General features: G+C 45.2%; 1 protein-coding gene across 2 annotated transcripts in view; it reads right to left on the bottom strand.

Annotated features, from left to right (window-relative positions):
• Positions 1 to 9,725: 9,725 nt before the first annotated feature.
• Syt17 (synaptotagmin 17) overlaps positions 9,726 to 16,096 on the bottom strand; it is a 67,835-nt gene continuing 61,464 nt past the window's right edge. For both annotated transcript variants that reach the window (XM_050143371.1, XM_050143370.1), the window contains one exon: positions 9,726 to 11,051. In XM_050143371.1, the coding sequence (XP_049999328.1) occupies positions 10,855 to 11,051 (197 nt within the window). In that variant the 3' untranslated portion in view covers positions 9,726 to 10,854. The remainder of the gene's footprint in view (positions 11,052 to 16,096) is intronic.

The raw sequence follows: 16,096 nt of genomic DNA, 5'->3' as shown, positions 1-16,096 counted from the left end.
GCCAGAATGGAGTCAGTATTTATGTCTCTTTGCTTCCTGTCTGTGGATTTGATATGACTGGTTGTCCCACCTACCTTCTCTCCCAGCTGGTGCTGTTCTCTCCCCGATGTGTTCCTTGGTATCATGGACTATACCCTCAAAACTGTGAGCCCAAACAAACCTTTCCTTGCTTGAGTGTCTGTATCGGGTGTTTTGCCACAGCAATGAGCAAAGGTAACTACCACGACTTGCTATACTAGTCTCTCTGCTCTAAACACCCCTAAGCTGACATTAGTGAAGGGACATAAAAAGATAAAGTAGACATTTTCCCTTCAGTGCTGCTATCTGTGAGTAGAAACAGAGAGGCCTCTGCTGTTCTGTTATTTGGGGATACCAGGAACCCAAACACATCTGCCTCAATCCGTGTTTGATGCTATAGCAAAATACTTGACACTGGATAATTTACAATGAAAAGAGATGCTTTGTTTTCAGTTTCAAGGTTGTGAAATTCAACATTGACGTATCTGCATCTTCTTGCTGCAGCATCACAGGTGGAAGGGAGGAAGAGAAGGAAAAGGAGGTGAGAAAGAAGGGGGCAGAAGAGGAGACAAACTCCTGAGATATACACCTTAATCTACACTTTATGAGACCAAAACACGTCACAATGATAAAATTCAACATGAATTTTGGTGGGGACAAACATTCCAATCATAGCAATGTCCTTCTGAGTATGAATTTCTAGATGGGAGCTGGTGAATAGTCCAAAAGAGGTCTCTGGAAATTCTTGTGGAAGAAGGATGGATGGTAGGTAGCTAGCTTATAGATGACAGATAGATAGATAGATCGATAGATGATAGATGATAGATAGATAGATAGATAATAGAACATTTTAGACAGATAGACTTTGCTGAATCTGCTCCTATAGCCGTCTGTCCTGTAATGTGGTGACTGAGTGTTGTTGTCTATCAGTCCCGTCCCCTTTCTGAGTGTGTCCGTTGCTCAGTTACAGGTGTGGCCTGTGGAAGTGTATCAGAATTGCAGAGTTTCAGGCCATGCCAGGAGCTACTGAGTCAGAAATTGCTCTTAGTTTGCTGTTTCCCAGTGGCTTGTGTGCTCACTAAAGCTTACAGAATAGTGCTCTAGACAGGGCTACAGAATTTTTCTGTAGAGAAAGTACATTTTTAGACTTTGTAGGCTTTGCTAATCTATCACTGTTCAGCTCTAACAGAGACTCAGGAATAGTCCTGAAAGTGTTTCAATAAAGCTTTATTTATAAAGACAGGTAATGGGTTAGGCCAACTTCTGATCTAAGTCTCAAGTTTACAGACAAAAACAAAAAAGTGAATGATTTCTTTTCACAAGTATTATGTTTTCTGTCAGTTGGAGATTATAAAGATCTCTTCATAGTATTCTGTGTATATGTATGTATGTATATATATTTCTTTTTAAAAATATTTTATTCATTTATTATGCATACAATATTCTGTCTGTGTGTATGTCTGCAGGCCAGAAGAGGGCACCAGACCTCATTACAGATGGTTGTGAGCCACCATGTGGTTGCTGGGAATTGAACTCAGGACCTTTGGAAGAGCAAGCAATGCTCCTAACCACTGAGCCATCTCTCCAGCCCCCTGTATGTATATATTTTATAGTTTCTTAAAATGACTTTTACTGACTGATACTCTGTCCTCCCTCCTTTATACATGTATTTATTGGAGGCTGAACAAGTCAGTTAAGATCTGTGTAAAACATCTACCATTTATCATCTACCTATCTATCAATCTACCTATTTACTGTATGTCTCTCTCATTTTTTTTTTAGCTTTTAAAATGTTATTTATGAGGCTGGACAGATGATTCAGAGGTTAAGAGCATTTGATATGAAATCATGAGGAGGAGAATTTGGACCCCAGCACCCAGGTAACATGCTGGACATCTTGAATATTCTGGTAGCTGCAGCTTCAAGGGAGACAGCGACAGAAAGTTTTATGGGGCTTCCTGGTTTCCAGTTTGACCAAGGAACAAGGAGCTTCAGTTTCAGGAGACCCTATCTCAAAGGGATAGGTGGAGAGAGTTATGGAGGATGACACCTGGTGTCCTATTTCTGTCTCTGTTTGTTCATAGAGAAACGTGCACACACACATGTATACACAGTCAAACAGACATTTAAAAAGATTGCTTATTTAATCGTTAAAAATTTCTGTCCCCAACCATTATAAAAGAGGAGTCGATGCTAATACATTTTTGTGAACTACAAGATAGATGTTTTCATGCTCTCGACTTGCTGCTGAGTGATTAGATACCAATTAGTACATCTTTCTAAGCCTCTGCTTTCTTGACTACAAAATGTGAGCAAGCTGATACTTCTCAAACAAGTGCTTAGAAAATTATTGGCACATGAGAAGTACCCACAATCTGGAACCTTAAATAATCCTGGATAAGATGACCTAAAGTTGGGAATGAAAGGAGCTGGTGTGGTCTGGATATGGCTTGAATGTCTCCCAAAGGTCCCTATGATGAATCAGAGTGGCGGTATTGGGAAGTGCTTGAGCTTTAAGAGGTTGGTCCTAATAGGAGGACACTGGGGACATCATCCTTGGATGAGGTTAAGGCCATTCATATGTGAACTCATAAGAATTATGAGATCAGCAAGCCAGCACCTGCCCTCTGCCTCTGCTTCCAGGTTACCACACTCTCACCAAGGTGTGCTTCCATCCACTGCCCTTGACAGATGTCAAAACCATGACCCAATTTGGTCTTTCATACTTTCCCTGCTTTAGGTACTTTGTTCCAGTGATAAAACACTAACACACTCTCTGAAGGTTTGAACCTTGAAGGCATTGCATTCCAACATTTTCTTCTAGGTGTAAACTACCAGCCCCTCTGGAGTCATTTCTGCTTGGACTGTCTGGACATAATTGCAGATGGAAGTTTCTGTCCCACCTGGTCCCACAGTCATTCAGTCCCAAATAAACACACAGAGGTTTATATTAGTTATAAACTGGTTGGCCTATTTTTCAGGCTTATTACTAACTACCTCTTACAACTTAAACTAACCTATAATTCTTATCTATGTTTAGCCATGTAGCTTGGTACCTTTTCTCAGTAAGGCATCTCATCTTGCTTCCTCTGTGTCTGGCTGGTGACTGTGTCTCTGCCTTTCCTTTTCCCAGAATTCTCTTAGTCTGGTCGCCCCACCTATACATCTTGCCTGGCTACTGGCCAATCAGCGTTTTATTAAACTAATATGAGTGACAAATCTTTGCAGTGTACAAGAGAGCATTATCCCACAATATTCCTAATGAAGGGCAGTTATCTCACTGGACGTGGACAACAGGATACCCAGAAAGCAAAGGGATACTTCTTTCTTGCAGTTCTTGGTTTGTTAGAAGAAAACTGCCAGTGTCTCAAATGGAAGCCTGGTCTTGGTGTCTTAGATGGGACTATTCTTTCAGTACAGGCAGGGCAGAGGTCAGTAGTTTGTGTCAAATCTGGGGGTGCAGTTGAAATCCCAAGATGTTCTGGAGTTGATCTGAGCTCAGAGCTGCAGCTGAGGAGGAAGAAGGGAATGCCTTCTCTTCCAAGAGATGAGGATATTCCAGGGCCCTGGGAAAGTATTAGCATCTTTAAAACTCCCCGCTGCTGCTCCCCACCCTCCTTTATTCCTTTAACTTGGGTCTCCACACCACACTGAGTGGTGAAGTGGTCCAGGCATCTCTTTCCCACCTCCTACCTGAGGAGGAGGAGGTTGCTAATTAAAACAATGGGTAGTCCAAAGCAGGGCACCTTGGGCTTCGGTTTCTATAGAAACTCAGTCCTCCTTTCACCTTTCAACACATTTCTCTGTCTCCTGACAGACTCTATTCCTGGCGATGTGGATGGCTCTGATCTGAGCTGCCAATGTTCCTCCTCGTGCCCAGCAAAAGCTGTCTGATGCACGCCAGGTAATAATAGCCACTGAGTGCTGTGCCAAGACTCAAGTGAGAACTTTGCCGATTCCAGCGTGTCCTTACATCTATCCCTTGGGGTTGTCACTGATTGTCAGACAAAACAGATCAGTGGGGCAGCTGGCCCATACCTACTCTGGATTACAGATGTCTGAGGGGGGCTGGTTCAAAGACACCCAGAGATACTGCAAACAACAGATACTCAAGTGTCTCCCATAAAGTGGTGCAGTGTTTACATAGAACTAACCTAACTTTAACCCTACCATGTTACATGGGGCAGGCCCTCTGAAGATTGCATCATCTTCAACTGCTTACGATACCTGGTGCTCTGGCCATGCTACCATTACAGTTGTCGCATAGCATCATATGGGGAATGATAATGAGAAAAGAAATATGTGTGCATCTAATACAGATTGTTGTGCTTTTGAATCAGGTTGACCTCCATTAGCTCATATATTTGAAAGCTTAGTCACCAGGCAGTTGGTGCTATTTGAAAGGATTAGAAGGATTAAGAGTTGTGGCCTTGGTGGAGGAAGTGTGTCTCCCTGGGTGGGCTTTGAAGCTTCAAAAGCCTTTGCCAAGCCCAGAGTCTCTCTCTTTACCTAAGGATCAGGATATAGTTCTCAGCTACTGCTCCTTGCTGCCATGCTTCCTGCCATGATAATGGGCTAAGCCTTTGAGATGTAAGCAAATCCTCAATTAAATGCTTTCTTTTATGATAGTTGCCTTGACTGTGATGTCACTTCACAGCAATAGAATGGTTACTATGACACAAATGTAAATTGAGAAGAACATTATACTTAATTACTTACTTTACGCATTGGAGTGAAGGTGCATGTGTGATACCACACTCATGTGGAAGCTGGGCAGCTTCTGGGGAGTTGGTTCCCTCCCTCTACCTTGTTTTCTGAGGCAGGGTCTCTCTTGTTTCTGCCACTGTACTTTGTACTCCAGGCTAGATGGCCTGGGAGCTCCCAGAAGATTATCATTAGAGTCTTGGAATTGTAGAATTATAGATGGGTACCACCACATCTGGTTCTTTCATTCTTGTTCTTGTTCTTCTTGTCCTTTGTTCCTCCTCCTCCTCCTCCTCCTCCTCCTCCTCCTCCTCCTCCTCCTTCTTCTTCTTCTTCTTCTTCTTCTTCTTCTTTTTCCTTTTGAGACAGGGTTTCTCTGTAGCTTTGGAACCTGTCCTAGCTCTTATAGACCAGGCTGGCCTCGAACTCACAAAGATTTGCCTATTTCTGCTTCCCAAGTGCTGAGATTAAGAGTGTGTGCCACCACCACCTGGCCACATCTGGTTCAAACCTGGGCCATTGTTAGTCTTATCTGGTAAGTGCCCCTTGCCTGGCCTTCCAGCATCACCAGTGATTCATTCAATTTTGACAACAGCATTGTCATCACTGTAGGGTCCTGTGGGGAGGTTCCTGGTACTTCATACTTTTAGCCCCCTTGCCTTTATCTCCTGTCCGCAGTCCAGCTGAGCTCCTCAGAGGCTACAGTGTGTCAGGCTGTGCATGTCCACAGCTCACCCCCCATCAAGCTCACATGTGCCTCTCACTGCCCAGGAGTTTCTCTGCTGCTAGAGGAGCTTACCCTACCAGCACAGCACAGTCCCGGAGTATCAAACACTAAACACTCTCAGGAACAAGCCTGAGGGAGAAGGCTCAGTACTTAAGTCTGCCATAATAATGATTCTGAGCTCCTGGTGTCCCTACTGTTAATCCAGGCAGCCTTTATCTGCCCTTTATCCTTCTTCAACTTCTGTTTCTTGGATTGTTTCCCCAGTAAGCCATTTACTTCCAAGTTGCCTCTGTGAATCTGTTGTTGCGTGACCCTAACTAAGCCAGCAGGAAGACAGAAGCTTGGAGGAGTTGCCTGGTTTCTGACTGTGGGTCCAGGATTTGGGCTATGGTTTCTTTGGTTCTAGAGCCCACAAGCCTGATCTATGTCTATTGTATCTCTGGCCGATATGTCCGTTATCCACTTGTCTCTCATGCTTGTCTTTTTTGCTTTTGTTCTCTTCTGTTCAGCCCCAGGAAGGAAAGTGTTTTGTAGAAAAGGAAAACATCATCACCTCTACTTTTCTCTCCTGAGAACTCCGCCAACCCAGCCTTCCTGCCACAGTCCTGTGACTTCTATAGAATGTCAGGAACAGCGACACCAACAACACCCGTCACAGATTCCACCATCCCTGTAGTGGTGTTTAGTTGTCAACTTGACAGAATCTAGAATCACCCGGAAGATGGCCTTTTGGGCACACCTGTGGGGTATGATCTAGATTACACTGATGTGGGAAACCCTTCTTAAGTGTGGCCTGGACCATTCCCTGGGTAGGACGTCTTGCACTGTGTAGAGAGTGAGCTGAGCACTGGCGCGTGTGCACCGCCCTCAGCTTTTTACCTGTGGATGTGACATAATTAACCCCCTCAAGCTCCCGCTGCCTTCCATCACAGCCGTTCCTTAACTACATGACAGAAAACCCCAAACAAACCCCAAACAAACAAGAAAACCCCAAACCAAACAAAAAACCAACTCTTCTCCCTTACATAGGGTGTTTCATCACAGAAACAGAAGAGAAACAGACAAATACATTTTGTGGCCAAGAGAGGCAAGATTTGTGTGTGTGTGTGTGTGTATGTGTGTATGTGTGTGTGTGTGTATGTGTGTGCGTGTGTAGTATTTACCTAGGCCAAGCCTGAGCACGGCATGGCTGATGAAAAGCTAAGCCATGACTCTGGTCTGGGATAAATGGGCAGTTCTATGGAGAAGACCTGACTATAGTATTCTGGCTAAATCAGGTGCACAGTGCACACACTCCATATTGCTGTGTGGCATTATGAGCAACTTGATGTTCAGAGTGTTGTTTCCACATCTAAAAAAAGGCAGAGGGATCGTAACAGATCCTATTTCAAAAGGTTGCTGTGAGGACCAAATAGCACCTGGATTTATCACGGTGAGCAGCAGGCAGTAAGTAGTAGTTTTTAGTACCATAGGTGGATACCAACAGAAGTTTCCTGCCGTTGGGAGGACAGAAGGAGGTGTTAGTTCACCCTTGTGAAAGCAGGAAGTCAAAACTTAGGATAGGTATATAGAACACAAGTTGTTGCCTGGTGTGTACAGGGCCATGGGTTTAATACAGAGGGTGAGTTAGGGACTATCGGTAGTCACCAAGATGTTTATTAAGCAGGGGCGAGGCTATCCAAGAGATGAAGTGAGAAATAAAGCCAGACGGAGCTCACTCAAGCCCCCACAGCCAGCTATGTCTAAAGCTGTAACTTCTGTCACTGACAACCGAAGGCGTCTAACATAAACACCATTTCCTTTTCAGGTGGCTTCGCCTCTTGGTTCTCTAATTGGTACGTTTGTTTCATTCATTCTTCTTCCCTGGACCACACCCCGTACCAATGAGGTTCAATATGGCCTTGTGCAGTCTGACTGCCCCACTGTGTGGGCTGTGTTTTCCAAAGATGGCTGCACTGCACACCACACACCCTAAAAGCTTTCCATACACTCTAACTGCTTCTTCTTTATTGCTATTCCCCCATGTTCCCCCCCTTAAGCAGAGCATGTTTGCAATTATTCGAACCAAGGCACAATGGTCAGCCTGGGTTGTCGGCTGTTTGAGATCTATAGTCTCCCGGGATAGGGCATGTCAAGGATAGATTACCTTGATTAGGTTCACTGAGGAGAGGAGTTATGCCCACAGGGAGTGGCACCATCCCCTGGGCTTAGGTCCCAGACTGCATAAAATGGAGAAATGGAGAAAGCTAGCAGGGCGCTAGCGTGCATTCATGCTCTCTGCTCCTCGACTGTTGGAGCAATGTGGGAAGCACATGATATAGAAGTTCAAAAAGAAAAGCATGGGGGGGGGAGGTCAGAAATGGAAACCGTGTTTTTTGTTTTTGCTTTTTTGAGATGGGGTTTTCCTGTGTAGTCTTACCTGTCCTGGAACTCGCTCTTTTAGAACAGGTTGGCCTTGAACTCAGAGATCTGCCTGCCTTTGTTTCCTGAGTGTTGTGCACCACCACCACCCAGCAAACATGTCCTTCTCATGCCCTGTCCTCAGAAGTCATAGAAAATCATTTCTGTTCTCCCTCTGTAATGTTATTTTTCCCATTGTTGTGTTAAAATACTCTGACAAGTGTCTTAGGGGAGGAACGACTTATTTTATCTCATGGTTTCAGAGGATCCTATCTGATGACTTGGCTCGGCACTTGGGTAGAATGCTACAGTGGCAGAAGTGTGTGGTGCCATTAGCTTGGGATCAAGCATCCAACACTTTGGAAACATTTCATATTCAAACTGTCACATCCGCTACCATGCTGTGAGGAAGCCCAAGCCAGCCCCTCATGGAGGCAGCCTGTGCCAAGGCCTCCAAGGATGGGGAACAAGTCCTCAACTGATTCCCCTCTGTATGCTATGAATATATTTTATTGCCATTGGTTAATAAAAAAGCTGCTTTCAGCCAGTGGCTTAATAGAATATAGCCAGGCTGAAAAAGATATAGTGAGCAGGCAGAGTCAGAGAGACATCGTGTAGCCACCGGAGGAGAAAGATGCCTGCGCGCTGGTACCATGAAACCATGATCCTTGTGGCAAAATGTAAAATAACACAAATGTGTTATTTAAGATATAAGAGCTAGCTATCAATATGCTTAAGCTGATTGGCCAAGCAGTGATGTAATTAATACAGTTTCTATGTGAAACGAACGAGTAGTCTCCAACTACACTCAGCTGTCAGCCAGCACCAAGCACCAATCACAGGAAGAAACAGTCTTTAGAGGGTTCCATGCCCTAGCCCTTAAGTATTCCAGTTTAGGTCCTAGGTACAGTGAGCCGAGCTAAGCCATCTCTGCAGGATCCGAGCTAGAATTTTACCAAATAAAAATCTGTTACCAAGATAGACATCGCTGCTTTGAGTAGTTGGGAGTGTGTGTGTGCGACGTAGGTGTTTCTGTGTGTACGTTAGTATGTAGGTATATGGAGGTCAGAGGTCAACAGTGAATATCGTACTTATCACTTCTATATTATATTTTGAAGTAGTCTCTCACTGGATTAAGAATTCACTGATTGACTAGACTGGCTAGCCAGTTAGCTCCACAGATTCACTTGGTTTTACACACACACACACACACACACACACACACACGTGCAGTAGCTTCCTCCCAGACTGAAACATCCCATCCTGCTGGGAAGTTTGTCCCTGAAAGAGACCAGATTCCCTAGGCCCCTCACTCTGAAGAGCAAACAAAAAAGAGAGCTGAGGATCTCTCAGACACCAAAGTGCAAAGAAGACTCTGAGACAGACCAGCTGTCTGGAAGAAGCAGAAGCCAGCGCAGCTGCCTGAAGGCTGTGCAGTGTGCTCCAAGTTGCCAGCTTGTGTGAGCTGTCACCCATGCTGGGGTGGGCTTTGGTGATGCAGCTGTAATTTGAGCTGTTCTTGCTCCTGTCAGTAACCCCAATAAAACTCGCTGCTTCTCCAAGCTGGACTTCGGGATGGGATCTGTACTTTAGTCTGTTGTGGACTTCTTTTCTGGGGTGAGTTAGACATGTGTGTTGCATCTTCCCAAGTCTTGTCACACAACACACACACATACGCACACAAACGAGTCATACTCCATACTAGGATTACAGTTACTCTTTGTTGGGCCTGTCTTTATGTGTGGGTGCTGGGGATCCACCAGCAAGTAGTTCACTGAGCCACCTCTTGGCTCTGGCCTGATGGCCTCATTATGAACTAGCAGTCAAACCTCCTCCCATCTTCTATGTCCTGAACAAAACAGATAACTCCAATGCATGGCACAAATAAATAGTCTTTAATTTCAACAAATAATTCCCCATCACAGAGGACGATACGCTGTGGAGAAAGATACAGAAGCATCCCATGAGGGGAGAATCTATTCTAACTACACTAAAGCCTTAGCGCACGAGACATGACTGAGGTGCACACACAAACACAGAGGATCATTGGAATCTGATCGAGGGCAGAGGTCACGGTGAAGGATGTGGCACCATTTTCAGTCATGTGCCAGACCCCTGATGGGTCATAACCACCGTGATTCTGTCAGGAAATATAACCTTTGCTCTATCATCACCCTATCGAAGGGACACACTCGAAGTATCGCTACCCGAGGTGGGGTCTTTGAGGGATGGGAGGACATGGGGTGAACTCGCACCGGATAAAGGGCAGGGATAAGGAAGCCGTGAGGATGGTGGCTCTAGTCACCACCTTACTGTCTAACAGGGTGAGTAGGCACACGTGTGCTCAGCTGTGAGGGCACACACAAACATACACACACATACCCACAGGGAATCCCAGGAATAAGCTAACGCAAGGACAAAGCAGGCGAGCCTGGCTCCAGACATGGAGTTACTGTCTTTTGTCACCCCTGGTCTCTTCAAAGAGTCTAAATCTATTTATCACATTTACTAAGGAGAAAACAAAAATACTTACACCTTTGGAAAAAGGGATCAGGTGCGGAGACCCCAGGAAACAGTGGCCTATTCAGAAGTTTCCTGGCAAATGTGTTTGTGAAGTGGGGACCAAGTTCCAGACATACCAGCCAAACTCTTATTACACTGAATCAGGCTCTTTTCAGGAAGACCTCCTTTCTCTGGCCGGAGGTTGAAAGGACATTTCGGGACAGGGTATGGACAAGAGCAGGCACTGCCAATAAGTCTCACAGTAGAGCCCACTCAGCTTGCGATTTACGCGTGAATGGAGTTTCTGGAAACTTCACAAGCCTCCCTCAAAGAGGGGGGCTATTTCATGATCAGCCATCAGCTTGCTCTCAGTGCTGAGAGGGCGTTATGTATGCACGTGCACATGTGTGGAAGTATATGTAGGTGTGGGTTGAATATTTATGTGACACATTTTTTTTTTCTCTCTCTTTTTTAACAAACAAAGGCTGTCTTCCCCATGGCAATCATGTCACTTCCAGGGAGGCAGGGGACACGCGGTCACACTCAGCCCGGGACCTGAGGCTGTGCCACTGTTCCACGGCCGTGCGGTGGGTGTTTAGCATCCGCCTCCAGTGGTTGGATTCAGAGGGGCCGGAGGAATACTGGCCGATGACAATCCTCCCGATGAAGTCATTGCTGCTCTTCATGTTGTGACCAAACACTAGAGAGCCAGAAGGATAAGGGCAGGCAGGGAGGAGGGAAGGAGCAGGGGAAGTGGATGGGGAGAGAGGCACAAGACAGAGGTCATTAGTTCACACATTGCTTAGTAGCATACATGGGCTTGTTGCTTTGGGGATATTGCTTCTTCTCCTGGGGATTGTCTCCTAAGCACAGCTGAGGCTCCTGTTGTCCCTTACCAAGGCAGTCACGTTCCCACTTACTAACTTTCGCACTGGCCGTCCCTTCTTTGATAGCCGGGCCACCCACAATGTGCAACTACACGCTTACATCTCACTGACTCACATTTGGTTGGTTTGTCTACAGAACTCACATTTGGTTGGTTTGTCTACAGAACTCTGTGAACGGACATAGAGTTTCAGTGGGGCAGCAAGCTATCACCATAGTCCAGCTAAGCAGACAAACCAGAATTTCTTGTGTGTGTACATATATAGTGCACATATTTGTGCAGAGACCAGAAGGAGACTGCCTCATTCCCCCGTGACGGGTGTATCAGTGAACCTGGAGCTAGACTGGCGACCATGAAGCCGCAGTGATCCTCCTGTCTCTATTCCTCCAAAGCACGTGGGTTACAGGCGTGCACACTCAGCCACACTCAGCTCCTTAATGAGTGCTGGGGAATTGGATTCAAATCCTCACGTGTGCACAGCAAGCATCCTTACCCACTGACTCATCCGTTAAAGGATTAGACAGGAGTATATCGACAGCAGTATTGCTGACACCATGGTCTGAATAATCCTTTACAGTAGAGGTTTGTCTGGGGATAGGGAGAGGGCTTAGCATCATCTCTGGGCTCTACGCACCAGAGGTCAAGAGCAGCATCCCTCCTTCAAGCTGTGACAACCACAGATGACTCTTGACATGGCCAAGAATCTAAGAGAGGGTCAACCCAGCACAGATGAGAGCAACTACAGTTGAACTAAGGAAGGCATTCTGAGGTGAATCTTGGAACTCTGAAGCAAGCAAGGTGATTATTAATCTCAGCTGTCAACTTCAAAGGATCTAGACTCACCCCGGGAGACTAGCTCCTGGGCATGCCTGTGGGGATTATCTTGTTTAGAGTAACTGAGGTGGGAAGACCCACCCACTGTGGGTGGCACCACTCCCTAGGCTTGGGTCTTGAACTGTATGGAAAAGGAGAAAATTTACTGAACACATTGATTACTGTGTCTTGCCTGGTACTCAGCCTAGTCAGTTCCCTCACTCTCCTTCTGCCTCAACTTTGTCATGATGGACCGTACTAGAACTCTGAGCTGAAATAAACTTTTGTGGATTGCTTTTGTCAGGGCATTTTATCACAACAAACAGGAAAAGTATCTATGACATAAGGTAAAGTCTCTTGTGCTTCCCTTCCCTCACTGAGTGGAGAGGATTCTCACTGTAGTTAATCTTGAAAGTTCAAGCAAGGTGGAGATGAAATAATGTGTGTAAGGCTCTCAGCACACGGTGCTTAACACACGGCAAATGATGTATTGTCGTTTCGATCTTAAATTTCTGTCCATTAACTTCATAAAAAGGAGACTGCGCACTTCCTCTGTTTCTCACAGTGGAGGAAAGTTCCCTGAGAGAAATGGCCAGGGTGGTTTCTTCTGCCCCTTGTCACATCCTCTGTCTCTTGGAAGGAGTCTCTGTTAATTACAATGCAAGCTTAATTAGTGTCTTTCAAACCTAATGAGATGGTTGGGCTGATTTGTCTTCATAGCCAAGTTCAGCCTCATTCTTTATCTGTGTGTGGGTAGTTCAAGCGTGCCATCGCACTAATGGGGAAGCAGGCTGTGCCTGTGTTATAAATGAAAGGCTACAGAATGGGAAATATCACAGATTCACCCAGCATGAGCCAAGCAAAGGCAGGCTAGATCCCAGGAGGGGTGCTGATTATCAAGCAAAACAGCTCAAATCTACAGCTCCAAACTGAGCTTGAATGCTAGTAGTCAACCTCCATTCTCCCTTGTGGGGTTCACATAGAGAATTCCAAATGATTGAAATGGGGGTTGGGGGAAGAAAAGTGAAAAGATAGAGAACACCATTCAGCATCTGAAAACCAAAACACCTACTAAAACCGGGCAGGAGAAACCCAATGCTTGCTCAAGGGTGTCTGGTGCTGTCAGCTCTGTGGGGAAATTGGAGCATGTATATTTTTTGTACAATTGATAACAAGTTTTGTGTGCTTAGATGGACCTCATTACATGAAAACCCCTATGACAGAAGGGCAGCAGTAGTGATGGACTCTTGGCTTAGTAAGGACATTGCTAAGGTGATACACTGCAAACAATTTTTGAGTAGGTAATAATCAAAACTTTTATGAACCATATTTAGTAAGGAACATACAGTTTTATCTTAACTGACAAAAACAGGTTGCCAGGGTTCCCCTCCATATGAACTTCAGTTTAAAACAAAATCTTATCAGGAGACCATTCCAGGCTAATGTTCTGACCTTCTCTGCCTCTGCAAAGCTCAAGAATAATGGTCCTGTGGCTCATGCCTACAATCCTAACATGTGAGAGGTTGAAGCAGGAGAAAAATCCTGTGTCAAGCCAGAGTAGACTATAGACTGAGCTCCCATCTCAAGAACTTCAGTGAAGAAATGGCCACATACAGCAGTATCCCTCAAATGAGCATAGGTTTTATATCCTCGAGAAAGAGGTTTTAAGGAAGAAAACCTTGGGCCGGGAAGAACTCATTTGGTAAAGTGTTTACCCATGTAGTTGAGGAACAGAGTTTAGATCCACAGCATCCTCATAAACAGATCCTGTGTGCTCACTGGTCCTGGCCTATCCTAATTGGTGAGCTCCAGGTACAGAGAGAGATCCTATCTCAGAAAATAAAATAGAGAGATATTGAGGAAGACACCCAACCTTGACCTCTGGTCTTCACGTGCATATGTATACCCATACTCAATTGAATATGTGTGTGCACACACACACATACACATACAGAGAGAGAATAGAGACACAGACACAGAGAGACATAAAGACAGAGACACAGAGGGAAGAGAGAGAGAGAGAGAAGAAGAAGAAGAAGAAGAAGAAGAAGAAGAAGAAGAAGAAGAAGAAGAAGAAGAAGAAGAAGAAGAAGAAGAAAGGAAAAAATTTAAGTACTGTAATGTAATGCAATGTAATGTAATGTAATGAAGATTGGTTCAACTTTTGGAGTTGGTTCAAAATAAAAAGCAACTGTGACCCAGCACATCTGCTCGAAGAATGAGTCCCACAGCACCACCTCCAGGAGCAGTCACAGATAAATACACACAAAGATGCTTTATACAGCAGAAGTTGACAACAGAAAGCTTCCAAGACAAATGCAGCTCTTTACCCGCTTTTGTAAATAAAGTTTTATTGAAACATGGCCAACCCCATTTGCTTACATAATGATGCACTTGTGCTGCCTCATTTATCTTAGTTTGTTTGGGTTGCTGTGGCAAAACGCCATCACCCGGGGGGGGGGCTTGTAAACGACAGGGATTTATTTCTCATAGTTCCAAAGTCTGGGAAGCACCAGAACAAGGCACAGCAAATTTTGTCTCTGGGGAGCGTCCTCTTCAGCATCTTGCTGTGTATTCACACAGTGGGAGGGACAAGCCAGCTCTCTGAGGCCCCCTTCATCAAGCCCAACCGTGAGTGCTCTGTCCTTATGACTTCCACCTTCCCACAGTTCCACATCCTAACACAATTACCCTGGAAGCTAAGGCCTCAACATTGGGATTCGGGGGCATGTGTGAGGGTGAATACTGGAGTCCGATCACCTCACCATCCCATGGCAGCTCATGTGCACCGATGTCATCAACTTAGATCATGCTTTGTGGATGTCAGCACAAAGAGCAGACAACACTAATTAACCTCTGATGTAATAGAATGCCTTGAATCTTCATGATTGCTGGACATGAGACAGACACATTCAAAAGGCGGTGGGGTTGGGGCGGGATCTCTCAGATACACAGTTCACGAAGCCGTCAAGAGAGTCTTTCTCTGGAAAACCTTACTTTTTGTGTTACATAAGTCTGTAGAGTTTGAACTTCATGTAAGAAGCACATATTATGTTGGAAGAAAGCAGAAAACAGCCGTTATTAGAGAATTCACATCTAAATCGCCAGAAGGGAAGGAAAAGAAACGGAAGCTGTAGAGCCTACGCTTCCCAGCCCAATTTGCAAAGTAACTTGGCTGGTGAATCGTCCTGGGGAAGTGGGGGTTCTCATGGTGATTCAGTCCTGGTGGATTGGATGGGGAGGCCGCCTCTATGGCCAACCGAATTAACTGACAGGCATTGGTATCTGCAGAGTGCTTAGAGAAGTACACGCTCCTGACAGTCTATGGGAAAATGCACCATTGCAGACGCAAACATGCTCCTGACAGTCTATGTGAAAATGCACCATTGCAGATGCAAACATGCTCCTGACTGTCTATGAGAAAATGCACCAGACGCACACATAAGTTGAGGTTGAATAAACCTAATGGCATGGAGTGGAAAAGCTGTGTGGGGAGAAGTCAAGAGTTGATATCACCACAACACTAAGTTCTATGTCACTAGAGAACACAGAGAATTAAGATTAGAGACCAGATATGGTGGTGTGTGCTTTTAATCCCAGAGGCTAGTGTGTCTCTGTGAGTTCCAGGCCAGCCTGGTCTACATAGTAAGTTCCAGTACAGCCAAGGCTACATAGTGAGACCCTGTTTCCAAAACAAAAAAGATTAGACATAAAATTCAGAAAAGGAATGTAGCCTACTGGGGCATCCTGTAGCCCAGCCTGTGAGTCTGGGGAAAGAGGATCCAAAGTTTGAAGTCAATATAGACAGTGTCTCAGATAAGAAACACAAAAGAATCCAGCATGGTGTCTGAGACAGCAGGCCGGATATCTCTGCTTCTCCATCCTTGGCTTAGAAAACCAAGTCTTCAGCTAGTGAGTGACCACACCCACAGAAGTGGCATAAAGGAAAGCAACCTCTAACTAGATCCTCGCAGTCCTTCTCCCTGCAGGCATTCTGTACTGGCTGTTACGGGGTACACAAGTGAAAGCAGATGCTAATCCATTAC

The sequence above is a fragment of the Alexandromys fortis genome, unplaced genomic scaffold, assembly GCF_014885135.2.
Source record: "Alexandromys fortis isolate MF-2015 unplaced genomic scaffold, M_Fortis_MF-2015_v1.1 scaffold_45, whole genome shotgun sequence".
NCBI lineage: Eukaryota > Metazoa > Chordata > Mammalia > Rodentia > Cricetidae > Alexandromys > Alexandromys fortis.
The sequence above is the reverse complement of the archived record's forward strand: the minus strand, read 5'-3'. Positions and strand labels throughout refer to the sequence as shown.